This window comes from Bactrocera neohumeralis, unplaced genomic scaffold (assembly GCF_024586455.1).
Source record: "Bactrocera neohumeralis isolate Rockhampton unplaced genomic scaffold, APGP_CSIRO_Bneo_wtdbg2-racon-allhic-juicebox.fasta_v2 cluster11, whole genome shotgun sequence".
Classification (NCBI taxonomy): Eukaryota; Metazoa; Arthropoda; class Insecta; order Diptera; family Tephritidae; genus Bactrocera; species Bactrocera neohumeralis.
The window spans coordinates 13810983-13833612 of record NW_026089624.1 but is presented as its reverse complement, the minus strand read 5'-3'; the positions used below and the strand labels follow the sequence as shown (position 1 = coordinate 13833612).

The window sequence follows — 22630 nt, the reverse complement described above, 5'->3', positions numbered from 1 at the left end:
CACAATGAGACAAGTTAATGATATTTTTAATTAAGACGATCGAAACGAAATACTGGCAGTAGAACATAGTAGAGCACATCGCTCTATTCGAGAGAATATTAAACAGGTATTTAACGACTATTTTTTTCAAATATGCAGAAGAAATTAAAGGAAATTACTACCGACTGCAAAATTTGTAAAGAAGCCAAGTACGAACAACATCCGACTAAACCAGAGTTAGGAAAGACTCCGATACCATCCCGCCCTGAGAAATGTTATATATAGATTTTTATTTCACTGATAAACATAATTTTTTAATTTTAAATTTTCAAAATTCGCCACAGTTATTCCAATTGCATCAACTGAGGCAATTGTTGACATAAAACAAGCTTTATTACTACTCTTTAATTCTTTTGAAAATACGAGGAATGTGACGGTTGATAACGAAAAGTCACTGAACTCACAAACAACAAAGGATCATCCAGAAATTTGTACAACCTTTCCATAGTAAAACAAATGGGGAGATAGAGAGGTTTTATAGCATCTTAACTGAAATCGCTAGATGCACTAAGCTAGAACAAGCTATAAATGATACCAATGAACTAATACTTCTTGCTACTGCAAAATACAATAGATCAATTCATTCAGTAACTGGATGGAAACCTATCGAGCTGAATTTTTCCATGCCTTTGGACCTTAAAACCGAAATAAAAGGCAAGTTAATTAAAGCCCAGGAAAACCAGTTGGCAAGGAACAATAGCGGTAAACTTACAAGGTTTTTCAAGCCAGAAGATAAAGTTTATGTTAGGACCAATAAAAGAAGTGGCAATAAATTTACAAAAGTTTTTATGGAAAAAACGATTCAAATGGATCTAGGATGCACAATTTTAATAGATAATAGGAAGGTTCATAAGAGTAATTTAGGTAATATTTTTTATTTTTTTTCTCGCCTTTACAGAGTTATTTTACCACTTTTGCGTACTCAGGGCTCCGACAGCAAAATTATTAATTTTACAAAATCCAACTACATACCAGTTATTGACGGAAATGTAGCAGTTTGTGGCAAATATGACTATTTAACGAATCGAACGAATTTGACGAATTACCTCACCATCTTGCGGGAAACAGAAAATATATTTCACGTTTTTCTCCAATCACGCGTGATTAAAGTTCTTCAAGCAGACATTAATCAAATTTATCGATTGATTAAGACGGTGAAAATTCACCATAGACAAGCGCGAAGCACAAACATGATTGGCACTGCGCTAAAATACATAACCGGAACTCCAGATTTCGATGATTTTAAGGAACTAAAATTTAAAACATAAGAACTTATACGGATAGAATCCAATGACCATCAATTTCTCAAAAACACTCAGATACAGCAGCAAATCGATAAATAGACTGAGACTGTTAACAAAATATTGCTAATACAAAAAACGCCGACATTGACACTTGTAATCTTTTCGAATTACTAGTGACCAGAAATTGGGCAGTTATAACAAATTTGGACAATATAATTTATTCCATAGCTTTAGGTAAATTAAATGTTGTAAATCCTATAATTTTGGATACAGATGAAATTTCGAAAATATTGATCACTGAGTACACTTTAAATGTACATAAGCATAAGCGACATTGTAAGTAATTCTAAGTTGAAAAATTTTCAAAATGATGATGTAATATACTTTATTGTTAAGTTTCAAAAAATACAAAAAGTATGCATCTTAGTTAGGGCTTTTTCCGGTGGCACACGACGACAAAATATTTTTTTGGAGGCCGATACTGTTGCGGATTGCGGCAACTAAAAAAACTGCACGGCACCGCTATCTGTAAAGTTTCTGTAAAATAAAAACGGATTCTACATGTGTGAGGCAACTATTCAACAATAATAAGGCGACATGCAAAACTACCATAACCTTGAACCCCTCATCGAATTTGACAGTGGCTTAATTATCATAAATCACCAAACAGTCGAAGTTCGGGAAGAAGAAACAGCTTCGGTTACAATATCCGGCACTTATTTAGTGACATTCGAGGGAGAAGTTTGCATTAATGGTACAACTTTTTTCAATGAAAAAATGAAGGCAACGCTCCCACCTGGGATTCCAGGCAGGGCTTCTATTTTTAAGTTTCAGTTGTATTTCAGAGTTTAACAACAGCACATAGTGCTGAATAAAAAATTTATATTAGAAAAGTTTAACTTGGTTTTAATATAAACAAAACCTGAACAACAGCACATAGAGCTGAAGATTAATTTATGTCTAATACTTTACAATCCCTTATTGTATGTGAATGTTAGTTGGTTTTTTACGCATTCTCGCCGAAAGCCTTTATACAAATACTCCATCTTCTTCTTCTTAATTGGCGTAGACACCGCTTACGCGATTATAGCCGAGTTAACAACAGCGCGCCAGTCGTTTTTTCTTTTCGCTTTGTAGCGCCAATTGGTTATTCCAAGCGTAGCCAGGCCATTCTCCACCTGGTCCTTCCAACGGAGTGGAGGTCTTCCTCTTCCTCTGCTGCCCTCGGCGGGTACTGCGTCGAATACTTTCAGAGCTGGAGTGTTTTCGTCCATTCGAACATCATGACCTAGCCAGCGTAGCCACTATCTTTTAATTCGCTGAACTATGTCAATGTCGTCATATAGTATATCTCATATAGCTCATTGTTCCATCGAATGCGATATTCGCCGTGGCCAACGTGCAAAGGACCATAAGTCTTGTGCAGAACTTTTCTCTCGAAAACTCGCAACATCGACTCATCAGTTGTTGTCATCGTCCAAGCCTCTGCACCATATAGCAGGACGGGAATTATGAGTGACTTATAGAATTTGAAATTAGCAATAAAGAAGTTAGTAAGGTTTTTGTTCGTCGAGAAAGGACTTTACTTCTTAATTGCCTACTCAGTCCGAAATAGCACCTGTTGGCAAGAGTTACCCTACGTTGAATTTCCAGGTTGAAATTGTTGGTGGTGCTTACGCTGGTTCCAAGATAGACGAAATTATCTACGACTTCAAAGTTATGACTGTCAACAGTGACGTGAGAGCCAAGTCGCGAGTGCGGCGACTGTTTGTTTGATGACAGGAGATATTTTGTCTTGCCCTCGTTCATTGCCAGACCCATTTGCTTTGCTTCCTTGTCCAGTGTGGAGAAAACAGAACTAACGGCGCGGGTGTTGAGGCCGATGATATCAATATCATCGGTATACGCCAGCAGCTGTACACTCTTATAAAAGATGGTACCTTCTCTATTTAGTTCTGTAGCTCGAACTATTCTCTCCAGAAGGAGGTTGAAGAAATCGCACGATAGGAAATCACCTTGTCTGAAACCTCGTTTGGTATCGAACGGCTCGGAGAGGTCCTTCCCGATCCTGACGGAGCTTTTGGTATTGCTCAACGTCAGTTTACACAGCCGTATTAGTTTTGCAGGGATACCAAATTCAGACATCGCGGCATAGAGCAGCTTCTTTTCGTGCCGTCGAAAGCAGCTTTGAAATCGACGAAGAGGTGGTGTGTGTCGATTCTCCTTTCAAGGGTTGGTTGTTGGTTTTCCAGGTCTAAAGCCACACTGATAAGGTCCAATCAGTTTGTTGACGGTAGGTTTTAATCTTTCACACAATACGCTCGATAGAACCTTATACGCGTTGTTAAGGAGGCTTATCCCGGCTTATCGAAAATACATACGATTCTTATTATTAACAAAAAAAAACTATTTTTTGGGGATTATGATAAATTTTAATATTGCAGATATGATTGTTTGTAACAAAATTTTAAAATATAACAAAACAAAAATGCGTCAACGTGTTATATTAGACAAAATTGTGTTTTTCTGGTTGCCACCACCACCACGGATCAAAAGATCAACGCGGTATGGTTTTCATGTACACACTATGTATTTGGTTATTATGTTTTGATAATGATCTAATTTTGTTAAGCTTTTCAATACGAGCGAAGCCGCGGGTAGAGTTATTAAGTGATAATTTGTAAATAGGCAGTTACTATAAGTCATTTATTATTTTTTAAGTTATTATATAATACTTGGTTTTTATTTGCAGCAATATTTCATACTATTTATTTTCATTATTTTTATAATTATACATATGCATGTACAATAATTAATATTTTTACATTGAATGCTATCCTTCAGCTTACCTAATTAAATAAATATTTATTTTAATTAGTTTTCTGGTTATTAAAACTGAGTTATGTCCCAACAAGAGGTTCTTGGCGTATTTCTGATTTAAGTTTCACAAACTCTTTGGCGACTTCATCATTATTACGTTGTGATAAAATGCGTAAAATCGTCCAACCCGTCTCATCCATCTGTATACGACGCTGCAGGGGTAGCCAACAAGCAACCGAACCCTGAAAGTTTTAAAACGAAACATAATTGATCAAGACTATCGGCTGGTGCACGAAATATTTTAATAAGTTAACTGGAGATGTTTTCCTTAGTGTCTGTAAATTAGCAAGAAAGAAGTTAGTAAGGACTATGTTCGTGTGGAATGAAGATTTTGTACTTTCACAACTTATAAGGATAAACCCGTGTGCATATTTTTAATTGTTGGGACAACTTTATACTAAAAACTGTTGGACTTGAATTCAATATTCAACGAAAATGTGGGTAAATCGTCCTGAAAAAATAATATTTAATCCACATTTATATCGATTAGTTTTAGGGGTGACAAACAACCGTTAGGTGAAGAAAGCGTTTATGCATAGTGAGAGAGCAGAAAAACTTTGCAATCGGTTCTAACTAAACCTATTACAGTAAAAATAATTAGTACAACAATGTAATTGCAGTGGAAAAATATAGAAGATATTATCAAAAAATAAAATTGAAATGAAATAGATTATCAAATTTTTACCTTTTCCGATATGTCTTTTAATGGTATAACTGCAACACCAACTAAGCGATCTTCTCTAGCAAAGCAGTAGTCTTTAACACAGATATGTAATTCAAAGAACTCCAACTGCTCCTCGTTGCCAATCGTGCTGCGTATATCAGGGTTAAATATGCGTTTTATACATATAAAAACAATAGTTGAAAAAATATAAATTAGTTCTTACAAATTAAATGTTTCATTATATTTTGGCGACCAATTGTTCGACTTGGACTTTGTTGCAAATTTTCGTTTCCTATCCTGTAAATGTGGTCCGATCAAATTAATTTCAATAAATGGACGAAACATTCCTGTAGCTATTTGCCATTTTATATCATTTGCAGCGACAACTGGAAATAGCGAATGAATGAACGCATAAGGCTTATCATTAACCATTAACATTATATATAAGTATTAGGGTGTGTCATTCTGAGTCAACCTTTTTTTTCAACTGAAAAACAGGCTAAAAACTTTCGAAAATGTGAAAAAGAAAGTCACTCAAAAGATGAGCTCCTAATATTAATATTAAGAGGTGCCTCTTTCAAATTTTCTGTTTTCCATATAAATAACATGGAAAAAAATAATTTTTTTTTGTGGTGGTTATTGTGCGAAGGTTATTATATGGGCACGCGATGGCTGCCAGTAGGGATGGTATACTCGATTCCGATTCTACTCGAGAATCGAGTTTTCTCGTAACATAATCGATTTTTCGGAATCGATCTTCAGTAGTCGAAGTCGATTAAGAATCGATTTTTGACATTCGAAAAATCGATTATTTTACGAGAAAACTCGATTTTCGAGTAGAATCGGAATCGAGTTTACCATCCCTACTGGCAGCCATCGCGTGCACATATAATAACCTCCGCACAATAACCACCACAAAAAAAATTATTTTTTTTCTATGTTATTTATATGGAAAACAGAAAATTTGAAAGAGGCACCTCTTAATATTAATATTAAGAGCTCATCTTTTGAGTGACTTTCTTTTTCACATTTTCGAATGTTTTTAGCGTGTTTTTCAGTTGAAAAAAAGGTTGCCTCAGAATGACACACCCTAATAAGTATATTTTGATAAATTTATAGTGTTTTCGTGCTGAATTTTTTTATTACTTGCATTACTTTTTTACCTTTTACATTAACTTTGTGCTCGCCAGTACCGGGATGTGAGAAAAGATCAATTTGTACTGATATTTCACCAACACTTTCCTCTTGATTTTCCGGATCAACTGGAAAAAGTAGTAAAGAACACACGTTTGTCTATTGTTTTTTATTCCTCAAGCGACATTTAAGAACTTTTTTAAAAGAATATGATATAAATATCATATGTCATAAGATATTTAAATGTACTTGTATGTACAAATGAACTTTTACGCTAATTTAAAAATATTTACTCACTTTCATGTACTTGACTGGAGATAAAAGTTTTGATAAGCGTGTCTGTCATTTGGGTGTATAAGCTTAAAGCGTATCGTAAACTTTGTAATTCTGGCGACTTCTCAAGGAATGTTTTTTTCAGTCCATTACCAGCAGCATGGAAATATTGCTTGATGGTATCTAAGGCAACATCTAATACAGCACATTGTTTAGGTGACAAATTTTTTTCGACCTCCTTGGAAATATCCATAACACCGCTAAGAGCACTCTTAACATCTTGTTTGCCAGACATATGACTTTTAAACAATCTTCCCATATCTTCAATTTTAGCATTCGAAGCAAGGTTCTTGGCATTATCCGTTAGATGTTTAAACATCATCTGTAAATTTAAAATAGGATTTAGGTACAATCGTTAGTACAACATTTTGATTTGAGCTCACGCTTTTATCAGTCATTGGAGGTAACACGATCGTCTTCTCCAATATACGCATAACAATTTTCCATAGCTCTTTCAGCAACCGTTTAAGTACAGTTTTTTCGCAGGATTGAGCATAAAGTGTTAATGAACCATCCAGCAAATCCATCAGTGGTCGGAGGACCTCATCAGCTTCAACTGCAACAACATTTCCTTGTGCAGTTTGATTGAAATTCATATTGTTACCTCCTTTAACAGAGAGCAGTAGATCTCCTAACTCTCGAACGGACTGTGTTATACGTGGCTCAAGGCTATAACAGAGGAAAGTGTAAGAATTCATGAACATAGAGAAAATAAAATAGGGCTTGGATACAAGAAAAAAACGTACACTAAAAGAAAGAGAAAATGTTAAATGTGTAAGGAACTTGTGAAATATTATCCAATATGGCATTTTCAATTTCACTATAATTAACATTTATTTCAAATGTTAAATTTTCCTATAACATAAGGATAAAGATAACCACTTACACACCTGACAGCAAACTGTGATGCCAAGTCATCTAAAGCCAGATTTAGGTTTTGTTGTAATTCTTTTAGTATATTCGCAGCATCTTCTTCTAGCTTATCTCCCCCCATTGATTCGAACATTTTTTCTAATTGAACTCTCAGTTGCTGTATATTATTCATGAGTATGCATGCCTGTTAAATATTCTTATTACTTAATTTAATAGTATCCATAAACCAGTGTTACCTACAATTCTTTCATCTTTCATATGAACAGGAAACTCTTTCTTGACGATATCGGCATATGCAATCAGTACTTTTACGATAGTTTTAGCAAAACGCCTCATGTAACGCTTCCAGATTTCTGGATCCGGACACTCGAGTTTGCTAACAACATCGAAACACTGTGTTAATTGTGTAAATACATCAACAACTGAGTTGGAAAATAACGCATGCTCGCTACTCTTTTGGAACTGTAATTAGAAACAAAGTAATTATTAATATTAATATGTATTTTTCGTTATTCACCCCATCTTTCTTATCGCGGTTGAATGCACCATGCAAGTATTCTAAGGACACGTCATCATTTTCATTTAACCATTGCATGACGAAAGGCTCAAACCAGGCTGGATATTCGGGAACTGCACCCTTATATGGTGGGACCTCTTTAACATAATTACTATAGAGCCATTTTACGCGAAAATGTAGATTCATATATGCTGATGATTTACAAAGGCGATGCTGTTCGTGTTCTTCTAATGCATACTTCATATCAACAGCGAATAGACTCCACATCGTAGCTGCAGATAGCTGATAAATTAAAAAACATTATATATTAATTGTGGAAGTATATCTTCCGTATATTCTTCTGGAAAGTAAATTTCATACTATTTTAAAAAAAATTTATTATATTGGACGCTATTTAAATGATTACGCACTCGCCTTACTTTGTTCACAATATGGCCGCACATATTGTTGCCATCCCATTTTATTTATAATTAGATACATATTAATAGCGGGATTCTGTAACCAGTCTCTAGTCTCTATTTGAGACATTTTGAGGCAAAGTCTCAATTTGAGACTAGTTACTATTCACTAAACAGTCTCTAGCGTTAGTCTCAAAATATTGAGACCTGGTAGTTAGCAGGTCACAAAACTAAAAAGAACTCTTGTCTGCCATTTTGAATATACTGAATAGAGATCATCATAGATATTAATCGTTTGTCGTTTCTTTATATTTTGTAAGCAACTCAAACACGAAAAGGTTAAAAATAAATCAATTTTACATAAATTTCGTAAATATTATGAAACAAAGTCAACATATATTTTTATTTTCTTTGATAATTATGTTTTTTGACTATGTTATAGAAAATTTAATATTTGTTATCGACATATTTATTTTCATTCAAGCGTAAAAAACATCTCTGAATAATGAAATTTAATAGATTTTGTGACTGTCACTTACAGAATAGCAATATCATCTCAAATCTCAAAAATTGTCTCTAACTTAAAATCTCAAATTTAGAGACTTGAGACTGTCTCATGTTACAGAATCGCACGGTAAATTTACAGATTTATAATGTTGCCAGAATATATAATTTACATATTTATAAAGCTGCCACAGTTCGACCATCCTGACTTGTAATCGTCCCGATGACGCTTTCATTAGAGAGACTATGGTTTAACCAAGGTTTGCTACTTCCCATATTCCTTCATAAGGAATTTCGTTCAGTTGAAAACCCTCGATGTTTCTCAGTAAATACCTGTAATTAGGAAGTATTTTGCAAACTCTATAGGGACCTTTAAACTTGGGGGCAATCTTTTTACATACACCTGGAGTACTTATATAATTTTGTACCATAACATATACTTTCTTTGCGTCCAGTGTTTATCTTTCAGCAATTTATTATATTTTGAGACTTTGAAATATTTTCTGCTGCCTTATCCCTAATTTCTGCTAAGTTACGTTCATTTTCGTTTAAAACATTTTCTTCTAGTCTTTCTCTAAAAAAGTCAACGACATTCCCCTTTATGAAACTCGGAAAAGTAGTTCGCTTGGAGTTGTGCCTATACTACGTTGCATTGTCTAAGCTAAAATTAGAGCCACCGCTGGTTAGTTTTGCTATCATTAGCAGTGTTTTATTTGACCATCATAAGCTAATAGCTAAATCATGGATAAATAAAACTCATTTAGCTAATTTCATATTTGCGCTTAAAAACGAAGTGTGTTGGCAATACGGGCGGGAATAATCAGCTGATATTAAATTTGTTTCTAAATGTCTGATGTGAAGAAAAAGTTAGTTTGAATTCTTCAATTTGTAAACAGGTTATTAAATTACTATATAAATATATTTACTTGGTTCATTTGATGATATTAATACAAAAAAAAAAATAAAAAAGGTTCATATTTGTATTAATTTTAACTTAAACAAAATACAAAATTTTGTAATTTTGATTTGTTTACATTTTCATCTGTCAAAATTAACTTTATCGTTATTGCCAACTCCTATTTTTGGAATAATCATAGCTATTGTGAATGAAAAAAGCGATGAACTGGCAATGCCTCTAGTTCAATATAAAAGCTATGATAGCTTATGACAAGTCAACATAATTATGTTGGCTGAGTCTTCCATACAAAATAAGCTAATAGCTTAAATTGTTGGTCAAATAAAACACACCTATTGGTGCAAGACCACGATTAACGCGATCCACCTATCCATTGGCTTGTGGCGATCCTGTCGCAATTTTGACATGTTTTAGGTTATTTGTTTCTAAAACATTTTCAAAATCTTTTCATGTAAACGCACTGCAAACTGCTGATTCGGTCAATTTATTGTAATTGACTAGTATTGTGAATTGGCGTACCTTCTGCACTAATTCTTAACAAAAAATGTAACAAATCTTTATAATATAAATTGCAATTGTAGAATCTATTTAAAACTTACCTTCTCCAACTATTTTACGGTAAAATATTTGTTTAAGCAAAATGACAGCAAAAACAGGGTTGGAATTATATTTTTACGTGGCATTGCATGAAAATAAACATGGGTTTTGGTCTGACGTATTTTACAGGCATTGCAAATAATTTTCTGCTTGTGTTTGTTGGTGTGCCGTTGCACCAAGAGGAAAATTCTGCATTTCGTGCACCGTGCAAGGTTTTGCAAGAGCAAGAGAATACCCTTATATTTTTTCTTAGAATGTTTAAATGACACTGGACTGAAGTGATCCACATGAATACTTTCGAAAGGTACGATTCCTTTGTGTATATTATGTAAAAGGTCCTCATGTTTCCCACTCTTCGGAGAAAAGGCAATACACTTCAGGCAATTTGAGATATATTGTTTTATTTTTTCCTTCATTTTGGCAAACCAATATGATTTTATTATAGCACTGAAATCTTTGTCACTTCCAATATGACCCATTTCATCGTGAAACTTTCTCAATAAATGTTCTTCCATCTCAATTGGTATATAAAATACTTAGTTGCCGCTGACTTATAGTTTTAAAGATATTTGCATTTAAAGTTGAAAAATTGACAACTTTACATAATTTGTGTATTGTGAGTAACTTTTTCACTTATATTGTGCACTTTCCACTTACTAACACTTCACTATAACGTTTCGGTATATTCATTTTTTTTAATATTTGTTGTAAATAAACTACAACTATATATATATATTTTCGTGATCTGGAGAACGTCACCTTTCCATTGATACCCATTTTATCCCCGAAATCCGGGGATGCTATTCTAAATTTTACCCCTCGATTTCTTTAGAGCTGCATACCAGCACAAGAAAATTTACTACTGCAGGAAATTTTTTTAACCATTTCTTAAGCGTTTTTTTATATGAAGTTCTTACATTTCTTGAGAGCTGGATACTAAGCTTTATTTAAAGCTAGTTAAGTTTAAGTTTGAATTGCAATCAGTGACTATCCTACACTTCAATCCTTGCAGATATACCCGAAGTCTTCGAAGTGCATAAATAATCGCAAGTGTTTCCAGCTCAAAGCTGTGGTATGTTTTGAAAAATAAAAGACTGGGTGAAATTTTTCGTCGCTCTTTTTTTGTAAGTATAATATGTTACACCAAATCCCCGAGAGCTGGCATCGCAATGCAGCTCTGTGTCATCCCTTGGGTAGTAAATCGCTAAGATAGGAAACCCAATTAATTTATTTTTAAGTTTCTCAAAACACTGTAACTCGTCTTCTCCAAATGTAAATTTAACGTTTTTTTAAGTTTGTATAGATGCTGAGCTTCTCGTGAAAAATCCTTAATGAATCTTTTAAAGTATGAGCATAAGCCCAAAAAACTATGTACAGCTTTTGTGTTGCTGGGTATAGGAAAGTTTACTATAGCTTCTATATTCTTTTCATCCGGTCGAATCCCTTTACTCGAAATGTTACATTCTAAATAGCGTATGTCTAACTCCATAAAATGGCAATAATCTCAATTATAATTTGTTTAGAATTAACTTATCAAAAACTTCCTGAAAAATGTCCAAATGCTCTTCTTCATTACTTGTATCGCCTAAAAAATAGCAATTTTTTCTGCTCGAATCAGAACATCGAAAACATTGCTAACAAAACGCTGGAAAGTTGAAGGGGCATTTTTCAGACCGAAAGGAATTTTCAAAAACTCCTACTGCTCCATTGGTGTTACAAAAGAAGTGTATTTAACCGATTCTTCAACCAGAGATGGATTACCGCCTAGGCCCGTGAGGCCCGGGCCTAGGGCGGCACTATTTGGGGGGCGGCAAATTTTTCAGAATGTCAAAATTTTAAATCTGATATAATGTAACGACAATTCATTAATTCGTAATAAAAAGTCACGTCTGATATTTTTTTTTGCAAACAAATATTCACTTTCAAAAAATGTGCCATTTGAATGACCACCTCTAAAGAATGCAATATTTCAACAAACTGATACAAAAACCACGCGCTGCGAAATAACGGAACTTATTGAACAGTACTTATGACTAGACCAGTGTTGTCCAACGTGACTGTGTGCACGTTATGCTTGTGTTGGTTATTCTAGCGTCAACTGATCGCAAAATTCTGCTTTGCTTGCCTACGAAGTTGAATACACTAGCACAATCGTGCTTTCACAGGCACTTGTCGCGACATGTTGGTGTGAGGTGTCTGGCACTGTCCGTGCGCTATTGTGCGCATAGGCCGTGGACAACGCTGAACTAGACAGATTAAGTAAAAAAAAAACAGTTCAAAAAAAGTACCGTTTTTCGCAAATAAATACGTATTTCGCGAGTCGCACAGAAAACAAGAGCGCTGCGCGCAGTATGTATTGACAGAGGTTTGACTTTGCTTTGTTTTACGCATAATACAAAGCATAAATTATTTCAGTTTTATGAAAGCCGTTCAAGTGTAAAAGTCTCATAATATTCAATTATTACTTTGAGTTACCCATTTTTTTAACTAAGTTGTCGAGGTTCTCTGAATTTTTTTATGGGCAATGAGTGATTATCGAAAAAGATTGAGCGGTGCGGAATATCGTAAAAGGAAATCAGAAAAATCATCAAAACAAGAAACTTTACTGAATCAAATTCCAAAAATATCTAATTTTATAACGAGATCAGAAAAACTTGTAAGTGAAGATCAGCAAGCATCAGGTTCATCGGACGTAAGTATTTTGATACACTTGCAAGTGTTTTCTTTTTTTTTTAATATAACTCTAAAAAAAGATTAAAAATAAATTTTCATAAATTGAACTTTTAGAGAAAGTAAGTATTTGAAATATTGAGAATTGATTTTTTTTTAATCTTTTTGTCTAATCAGGGAAAATTTTAATTTCAAATATGAATGAATTAATGTCTAAAAGATTTTTTGGTTTTTAGCCGGGATTAGATGACACTTCAGCACAAGATACCAAACAAATACAATCGAATTCTGCTTTATTGCAAGATACAAATACAAACAAAACGTCGTCAACATTTCTTTCATTAGAAAATGCGGAAGAAAGTCAATCAACAAATGATATGTTTCAATTGAGTGGTGATCCTTTTCTATGGAATATAAATGATGAAACACGAGATTTTATAACTATAAACGGTTTACCACAAAATAATGTAACGGATTTTAAAAATTCACGAAATTTTTATAATGATAAAACGAGATTTTGTTCTTAAAGCTTATTCCAACGTAATTTAAAGAACGGAGAAATTCAACATCGTGAGTGGTTAATTTATTCAGAAAGTAAAGGATCAGTATTTTGTGCTCTATGTTTACTATTTGGTAAGAGTGGTGAAGTAAACGCTTTTACTGGTCAAGGCTTTATAGATTGGAAAAACTCAAAAGCGCGCATTGAAGCTCATGAAAATTCTGACTTTCACAAAACTAACATTAGTCACTTCAAAGCTCGAGCTGTCATTCAAGGCCGTGTTGATCAACGTTTAATGGTGCAGCTCGCTGAAGAAATTTTATACTGGAAAAAAGTTTTTCATCGATTAATTGTGATAATTAAATCTCTCGCAATAAGAGGGCTGTCATTTAGAGGACATTCAGAACGAATTGGAGATCCCCATAATGGAAATTTTTTAGGTTTAGTCGAGCTTCTTGCCAAATTTGATCCGTTTTTATCAGAACATTTAAAATTATATGCGCACCCTGGCCGTGGAAATACTTCGTATTTATCTAAGACAATCTACGAAGAAATTATATTATTAATTCAAAATAAAGTATTGCAACATATTTCTAAAGAAGTGCAATCCGCTAAGTATTTTGGTGTAATTGTGGATTCCACGCCTGATATTGCTCATGTTGACCAACTCACGATAATTATTAGATATGTACGTAACAATGGTAAAATTGTCGAAAGATTTCTGGAATTCATTCCAAATACTGGCCATAAGGCTAAAGATATTGAAGATTCTTTGTTAAAATCTCTTGAGGATAATGGTTTAAATATAATGAATTGTCGTGGTCAATCTTACGATAATGCAAGCAACATGTCAGGTTTATATTCAGGAGTGCAAGCACGAATCAAAACAACTAATCCATTAGCTGAATATGTTCCTTGTGCTGGTCACTCTTTAAATTTAGTGGGAACTTGTGCAGCTGAATCTGTTACCAAAGCAGTTGACTTTTTTTCTACTTTGCAAGAATTATATAATTTTTTTACCGTTTCGACACATCGTTGGGAAATTTTAAGACAGCATACAAGTTTAAGACTTAAAAGCCTTTCTTAAACTCGTTGGTCGGCTCGACATGATGCATGCTACACATTAGAAAAAGAGTGGACTGGAATAATTGTTGCACTAAACTTTATTGGTGAAAACAAAGATGAAAAACCTACTACGCGAGCTGAAGCTAAGGGACTGCAGCAAAAATTACAACATCTAGAAATAGCAATTCTAGTAAATGTTTGGAATGCAATTTTGAATCGCTTTAATGCTGCGAGTAAGAAGCTTCAGAATTCTCAAGCTGATTTATCATCTGTGATAAGAATATATAGTTCTTTGGCATTATTTCTCCAAGATATGAGAGAAAAACAATTTTCTGATTATAAAAAAAAAGCCAAAGCACTATCGGGAGTTCAGAACTATTACCACTATGACACCCGTCGTAAAAAAACCCGAAAACTTCAGGCTGAGGAGTCACGGGAAAATGAAAAAACAGCTTTATCTGGAGAAGAAAATTTTCGAACCAACGTTTACTATCTAATTTTAGATACTTTAAGTGTACAATTGACAGGACGTAAAAGTGCTTATCATAATCTTTACGAAAAATTTAATTTTTTTGACAATTTATATGAAATAGATACCAATGAATTAAAAATTCGCGCAGATGAATTAGTTACTAAGTATTCTGATGATTTGGAAGATACTTTCGCGAATGAATGTATTCATTTGCACTGTCAACTCAAAGATTCTCTAATGAACACAAAAGATATTCGTTCCGCGCAAGGAATATACAATTTTTTGCATTCTCAAAATCTTCAAGATGTTTATCCAAATGTAGACATTGCTCTACGTATTTTTTTGAGTATTCCGGCTACGAACTGTTCAGGAGAAAGATCTTTTTCTTCCTTGAAAAGAGTCAAAACGTATTTACGCGCAAGTATGGGCCAAGAGAGACTCAATGCTTTAGCACTACTGTCAATTGAAGCCCAACTAGTTCAAGAAATTGATTACAACGACATAATTGATTATTTTGCTCAGACGAAAGCCAGAAAGAAGATATTTAAAAATTAAGTTATATTATATATTTAAGAAAACTGACTGTACTGACTGACAACATAAATTAATATTTATTTGTATTGTTTAACAATTATACTTTTATGAAATAAATATTGTATCTTAATAATATGAATGGACTCAAAGAAATAAATTTTCATCCTCTAAAAAGGGCGGCTAATCAGACAGGGCCTAGGGCGGCAAAATACTTAATCCGCCACTGTCTTCAACCATGTCTACGTGATAGAACACACTCTTTAGATCCAATAACGAAAAAATACATTTATTTGCTAGTCTATCTAGCAGATCATCAATAAGAGGCGAAGGATAATCATCTTTCAATGTTATCTTATTCAAACTACAAATCCACACATAGCCTTATATCACCTGTCTTTTTCCTTACTAAAACAATGGGGCAAGAATTCTCTGACTAACTCGGTCTAATTATCTTGTTTTGCATTAAGTCATCATAAACAACCCTAACTTGTTGTTTTTCAGTCTTCTCGGAGGACAATTAAAGGTTTTTCTGTACTCAACAACAGTTTCATCTCACATCTAATTTTTGGAGTATCGGGGCGCTTACAACACATATAATAATCTTGAAATATTTGTACAAATTTTTGTTTTGCACATACACTTAATTTATCATTTTATATAAATATTAGGATTTTTTGCTTCAATTTTCATTAATCTATTATACTCTTCATCAAATGTATTATTTCAGACTTCGAAATTCGAATCTTTCAGTTTATATTCTAATTTTAAATTAGATTTACCTAAAAAGTCTCTTCCTAAAATGATTGAATAAGTCATTGTTTCATTTGTTACAACTAAAATTGTTGCTTCAATTCTTTTATTTTTGAATAAAATAAAACTGTTTACATTTTTGACAATGGATAATGGACCTTCGTTTATACCACTATATTTTAAGAATACATTGTTTCTTCTGTTTATTTCTGCATCTGGTACGAACTGTTCACAAAACTAATGGGGCTTCCCGTGTCAATTAACGATTCTAATAAAGTTTTATAACTAAATTTAGAATTAATAAATAAATAATTTAGAAACCTTACAAATTCATCGCCTTCCATCAATTCGGTAACATGTTGTACAGGGCGGCTCTTCCTTTGAGGACAATTTGCTGCAAAATGGCCAATTTCTGTGCATACATGGCAAACACCAAGCTCTCGTATGGGTTTTCGGCATACATTTGCTAAATGTCGAAAAGATTCTAACAATTCATATTTGTTATGAAATCGTTGCATTTTAGCTTGCGAACGTAAAGGGTTATCCGGAATACCCTCAATTAGATATTCAACCAGTTCATCTTCTCCAATTAGACTTTTTTTTGCCAGAATCAACTTTTCGTGGAAATATTTTCGAAAGGATTCGGTAGCCAACCACTGCCTGGTTTCAAACTTTTCCTTTAGCATAAAATTGCTTGTTTTTTTTGCAAAGAGAGATCTCATTTCTATTAAAAACTTGTCAATAGGCGTTGCAATCAAATCACCTCGAGAATGTGTAAGTATGGCTTTAGAAATTGTTTTTTAATTTATTTGCAATTAGTGCTATTATGTTGTTATCATCAAGTTTGTAAACACTCTGGTTTTTTTTAGTTGTGCTTGCCATAGTTTAACATCTTAACCACTACCAGAAAAGTCAGAAATAAGTTCTTTTACATGTGCGAACTTTTGCTCATTGGAAATGTTTCTTGTTTGATCATCACTATTTCTCAACTGTTCTTTTTCTCTCTTTAAAAGTTCATTTCCCATCTTCTTTAGTTCACATTCACGCTTCAACAATTCTAGTTCGATTTTTAAAAGACGCCACTCGTTTGCATCTCTACTTGCCAAAAATTCACCACATTCGTTGGTAAAGTTTGTTTTGCTCGTTCCTTCGTTGATTTCGTCAGGAATGGTGGCTTGTGTAAATATAGCATCAGCGTCAACGTCTGCGCCAGCGTCAACCTTCGAATTTCGAAAATTTCCATGAAGCTCATCAGGAATTTGTGGTAGGCGAACAATTAGTTCGGCTTTATTACCTGCTGTTTTATGCCCGATCAAACGCAACCATGATTTTAGTTGCTCGAAGGTGTACAAACTAAACTTCTGATATTTTAAACTATTTTATTATATTGGACGCTTTTTAAATGATTACGCACTCGCCTTACTTTGTCCACAATATGGCCGCATATATTGCTGCCACCCCCTTTTATTTATAATTAGATACATACATATTAAATTTACAGATAAATAATGTTCCCAGAATATATAATTTACATCTTTATAAAGCTGCCACACTATATTCACATTAGCTTAATTTAAGGGCGGAACGGGTTCAATCGAAATAAGAGTGAGAGTCCTCGGACATCTAGGTGGATGTATAGGGCGCATCGTGCGTTGTGTAATCTTGGGGTGGTCGTATGTGGTGTGATATCATTATGGTGTTCTCAGTTGTTGGGTGTTCTATTAGAGTGTGCCATTTTATTTCGAAAATAATGGTATGAATAGGCGATGAAGTTATGAATTACGAGGGGTAAGGTTAGGCTCATTTAGTCATCCCCCTTAGGTGAAAAGCTATATCTCAAGAGCTACTCCACAGATTTCAATGAAATTTCGACCATAAATGTTAGGATAATACCACCTTTCGAACTTTACTTTCCATATAACACAATTTTAAATTACATATTGAGCTTATACATTATACATTATATACATATAAAAATGTTATTCCCAAGTTTATAATTAAAATTAAAATGTTTTTAAATTAACATTTTTCGGGCTTGCGTAGTTTATGTTGTACTATTTTGAACTAGAATTCGCACAGACCCACCATATTCAACATTTATTTCGAAATTTATAATTCTGGTTTTGAGATTCAATACGAAACTTTAATTTCCGATTTAGCAACTAGAAATTGCATACAATGTAAGAAGAAATCTCCTACTGTAAGCAGCTTACCTGCCCAATATTCAATTCCTGTGGAAACTGGTTCAGTACGGTACCATAACTGTTTTTATCTTCGTCGATCACGGACACAATTAATGCGATTAGCTTATGCCAGAAGTCAACGTTATCCAATTTAGGGCCGTGGTCGTCAGAGTCACGTTTTGCTTCATTTGGATCCACCTTGAAACCAGTAATAAATTTGATAGTTGGCTACGATATCTACTTGTAATAAGGATAATTTAATTACCTGAAATTCCCTATTATAGAGTTCATAACAATTTTCGAACAGGAATTGATAGGTGGATCTAAGACAAGCCTTCACGCAATCCTTGACAACTGTACTCGCTCGTGGTGGACTAGAGAGTTCTTGAACCTAAAATGAACGGTTCGTACAAAAAAACAATCAGATAAAAAAATATAGTTACCTTCATACGAAAAAATGTGATACTGGTCAACAAATCCACGGTTGATTTGAGGTCCATTAGTTTTTCTTGACTGGACGCTGGGAAATTGTTGCGATACATAGATAGATCAATTCGTAGTGAATTGTGTAGTTGATCTAATAGTTTTACGAATTTTTCTTTCTGTAAGAGTCAAATATATGTACAATTTCATTACAGATCGATAAAAATCTATTAGAGAAGCACACGTCCATTATCCTATAATATTTGGCGAAAGCAGAGTATTCACTTTATAGAGTATTGTTTTTCTTGAATACATTAGGTTGGTTAGCCAGTATTTTTCTGTTTGTTATCTCGCACGAGAATCCCTCTATTGTCTATACTTACACCAAAGTTACTAGCGGCAAAACGATCACTTGCGGATACGGCTGACGATGCTGTTGTATGCGCATAATATGCGTTGATGTTTGCTAATAACGTACTCATTACAGCCGGAACTCCAGGGCATAAATATTTGGTAGACAGGCAGTGAAAGTGAGTCATTGCTTGGTATATATTTTCAATGCCATATCGCATAGCGAACTCGTCAACGATCTCCTCGGGAATTTCGTCAAAATAAAGCTTCCACGCATCATCTCCCTTCTGCTGTGGTAGTTTAACCTAAGTATTTTAAAAGATCAAGTTGGTTAAAATTAAAGGTTTAAAATAGTCTGGTTGGCATAAATTATGATCCTTTATATTTAATTTTTCTTTTATACACTGAACAGTTTATGCCCATTAAGTTTGTAACGAAGTTTTTAGCACACAGTAGGAAACGTCGCAGACCCTATATATATACATATATGTATAATAGGTTGTCAAAAAAGTCTTGCGGTAATTTCGCTAGTTGGCGCTGAAAGCGCGTAGTTCTAGTTTTATTCGTCGCATCGGGTCATGCTATAACTTTTCGGAAGGCTCATTTCACACACTAACAAGTGTTTGATTGATTGTCGTTTCTTTTAAGTCGTTCGTGAGTTATAGCGTCGCAAACATGGAGCAAAATAAAGAGAAAATACGGCATATTTTACAGTACTACTACGATAAAGGCAAAAATGCATCTCAAGCCGCCAATAAAATTTGTGCAGTTTATGGACCCGATACAGTTTCCATTTCCACTGCACAACTATGGTTTCAACGTTTTCGTTCTGGTGTAGAGGTGGTCGAAGATGCGCCACGCTCCGGAAGGCCTGTCGTCGAAAATTGCGATAAAATCGCTGAATTGGTCGAAAGAGACCGGCATAGGAGCAGCTGTAGCATCGGTCAAGAGCTGGGCATGAGTCATCAAAAATTCATTTCAATTTCAATAAAAAAAAAATTCAATAAAAATACCGCAAGACTTTTTTGACAAACCATTATATGTAAACGATGACTATAATGAGCTGAGTTAGCCCGTCTGTCTGTTTGTATATACAAAACTTAATCCATCACTTTTTGTGATATCGATATGAAATTTTGCACATGTTCTTTTCTTCTTAAGAAGCTGATTACTTGTCGGAACTGCCGATATCAGACCACAATAGCATATAAAGATCATACAAACTGAACGATCGAAATCAATTGCTTGTATGAAAAACTTTTTTATTTCACTATATATCTTTTTGAAATTTATCATATATTGGTGGTTGACTTGACTAATTATAAAGAAAGGTTGTTGACTTGACTAACGATAAAAAAGCGTCATTGACCAAATAAAATATAAACAAAGTGATATGTAAACAATGTGAACAAAAAATGTAAACAAAGGGGTAATTGACTTCATAAAATATTAAAAAATGGGACATTCGGCTAAATCTAAACAAATGATGTACACAAAAATTGTTGACTTGGCTAATTAGAAGCAAAGCTTGCAATCTATAATTGTAATTGTGTACTCACCATACCGCAATTTTCTTCGCATAAATAATGAAAAATATTTTCATGCAAACATGTGTATTGTACATGGTATGGAGCGACTTTTTCCTCTCCCTTGATTTCCACTGAAATATGTAAACGTATGGCTCCAGATACCGCTGATTTGTCCGTACGCTTCTCTAAATTATACCAAACATCCATTTCACCTGAAAGGGTGCGTACTTCGATGATTGTCTGACCCAAAAAGTCATCAGATTCTCGGGTTAACTTCTGACGCAATTTGGATTTCAGATCATTGTCTTCATCCCAAACACGAACTTTTATCCTATCTGATGAGTTGTGACACTCGCTAAAAATCGTTAATTGAGTGTGGTTTTGTTTTCGGTAGTTGACGATATTGCAATTAGTGACACAATTATTCACGTTTAGTGAGCCGATTATGAACATAGAAGAAGTAATTTTAATTAATATTTACATGTGTATAAAATATATATACATACACACAGACATATATATTGTGGTTTTATAAACCTGATACATATTTATTTTTCCACAAATATATGGTTAAAAATTTTAGCATTAATTATATGTAAATAATACAAATATCCTTTTTATGACATTAACAATTATTTAATTAAGTGCCCTAGGGTTACACATACATACATATATAGGTAAGTATAGGCAAACTCTGTGAGCGCTAAAGAAACAAAAAACAAATCTTTAATAAAGTTAAGCAAAATTTTCACCAGATGTCGTGTCGGAAGCATGTGCGCTAAAATAGAGTAAGTTCTCATTTGAAAAATAGTAAGTTAATATGTGAATATTTTGTAAACTATTATATTGCATAAAAATAAAAGGATTATTTCAGAAATGGCTGCCAAACTACTTTAAGTAAGTGTATGGAGTAATTTCATTCAAAAAATTTAAATGTTAAAAAATATTAATATTCAGAAAGTCTGTAGCAAAAATTTTGATAGAACAAAAGAATCTGGGCATCCATCATGTAGTGCTCAAGAACGCGACAGTTTTTTTTCTAATAAATGGTGTTTTCAAAATGAATGCATAACTTCTCATAGGATTAAAAACTGGTGGTTATGTTAGTCACTTAGCTATCCTATTCTTTGCTGCTTTTTTAAATAAGTGTTAATTATTTTCTATTTTCTTGATCCAATTCAGTGGCATTTCGCCCTTAGCGTATGGAAATATATGGTTTACAAGTATATGTAAACTATTAGCATCAACATATTGAAAATTACGTCACGTCTTGCCATTTCCTCTATTTTTGGTATGAAACCACATTCTTCGAACGCACCTATGAGTGCTGCTCCCGCCACGATGTCATAATCGTGCTTGTCGACTTTAACGCCAGGGTGGCCAAGGAAGGTATCTTTGGCACAACTTCTTCTTCTTCTTAATTGGCGTAGACACCGCTTACGCGATTGTAGCCGAGTTAACAACAGCGCGCCAGTCGTTTCTTCTTTTCTACGTGGCGCCAATTGGATATTCCAAGCGTAGCCAGGTCCTTCTCCACCTGGTCCTTCCAACGGAGTGGAATTCTTCCTCCTCCTCTGCTTCCCCCGGCGCATACGGTGTCGAATACATTCAGAGCTGGAGTGTTTTCGTCCATTTGAACAACATGACCTAGCCAGCGAAGCCGCTGTCTTTTAATTCGCTGAACTATGTCAATGTCGTCATATATCTCATACAGCTCATCGTTCCATTAAATGTGATATTCTCCACTGTCAACGCGCAAAGGACCGCAAATCTTTCGCAGAACTTTTCTCTCGAAAACTCGCAACGTCAACTTATCAGTTGTTGTCATCGTCCAAGCCTCTGCACCATATGACTTATAGAGTTTGGTTTTTGTTCGTCGAGAGAGAATTTAACTTCTCAATTGCCTACGTAGTCCGAGGAGTAGCAACTGTTGGCAAGAGTTATCCTGCGATGGATCTCCAGGCTGACATTCGCAAATATACGAATCTATCTACATACAACTTCAAAGTTATGACTGTTAAGAGCGACGTGAGAGCCAAGACACAAACCATAAGC

The 22630-nt window shown here is 34.1% G+C and overlaps 1 protein-coding gene and 1 long non-coding RNA gene across 12 annotated transcripts in view; one reads left to right on the top strand and one right to left on the bottom strand.

Moving 5' to 3' along the window:
- Window positions 1-4018: 4018 nt before the first annotated feature.
- Window positions 4019-22630, bottom strand: part of LOC126766081 (uncharacterized) — a 187821-nt gene continuing 169209 nt past the window's right edge. For 6 of the 11 annotated variants that reach the window (XM_050483787.1, XM_050483786.1, XM_050483798.1 and 3 more), the window contains 14 exons: window positions 20606-20930; window positions 19079-19351; window positions 18716-18874; window positions 18538-18663; window positions 18303-18470; window positions 7685-7966; window positions 7408-7629; window positions 7185-7351; window positions 6678-6963; window positions 6259-6616; window positions 5991-6089; window positions 5051-5213; window positions 4849-4975; window positions 4019-4345 (listed from right to left, as the gene is read on the bottom strand). In XM_050483787.1, coding sequence (XP_050339744.1) covers window positions 4184-4345; window positions 4849-4975; window positions 5051-5213; window positions 5991-6089; window positions 6259-6616; window positions 6678-6963; window positions 7185-7351; window positions 7408-7629; window positions 7685-7966; window positions 18303-18470; window positions 18538-18663; window positions 18716-18874; window positions 19079-19351; window positions 20606-20930 — 2917 coding nt within the window. In that variant the 3' untranslated portion in view covers window positions 4019-4183. Of the gene's footprint in view, window positions 4346-4848; window positions 4976-5050; window positions 5214-5990; window positions 6121-6258; window positions 6617-6677; window positions 6964-7180; window positions 7352-7407; window positions 7630-7684; window positions 7967-17508; window positions 18252-18302; window positions 18471-18537; window positions 18664-18715; window positions 18875-19078; window positions 19352-20605; window positions 20931-22630 lie in introns of those variants that run through there. The other 5 variants (XM_050483790.1, XM_050483791.1, XM_050483784.1 and 2 more) reach the window with 4 other exon arrangements.
- LOC126766268 (uncharacterized) lies at window positions 12268-15478 on the top strand. The gene is made up of 2 exons (XR_007668798.1): window positions 12268-12791; window positions 13006-15478. It is a non-coding gene; the product is annotated as an uncharacterized LOC126766268 (long non-coding RNA).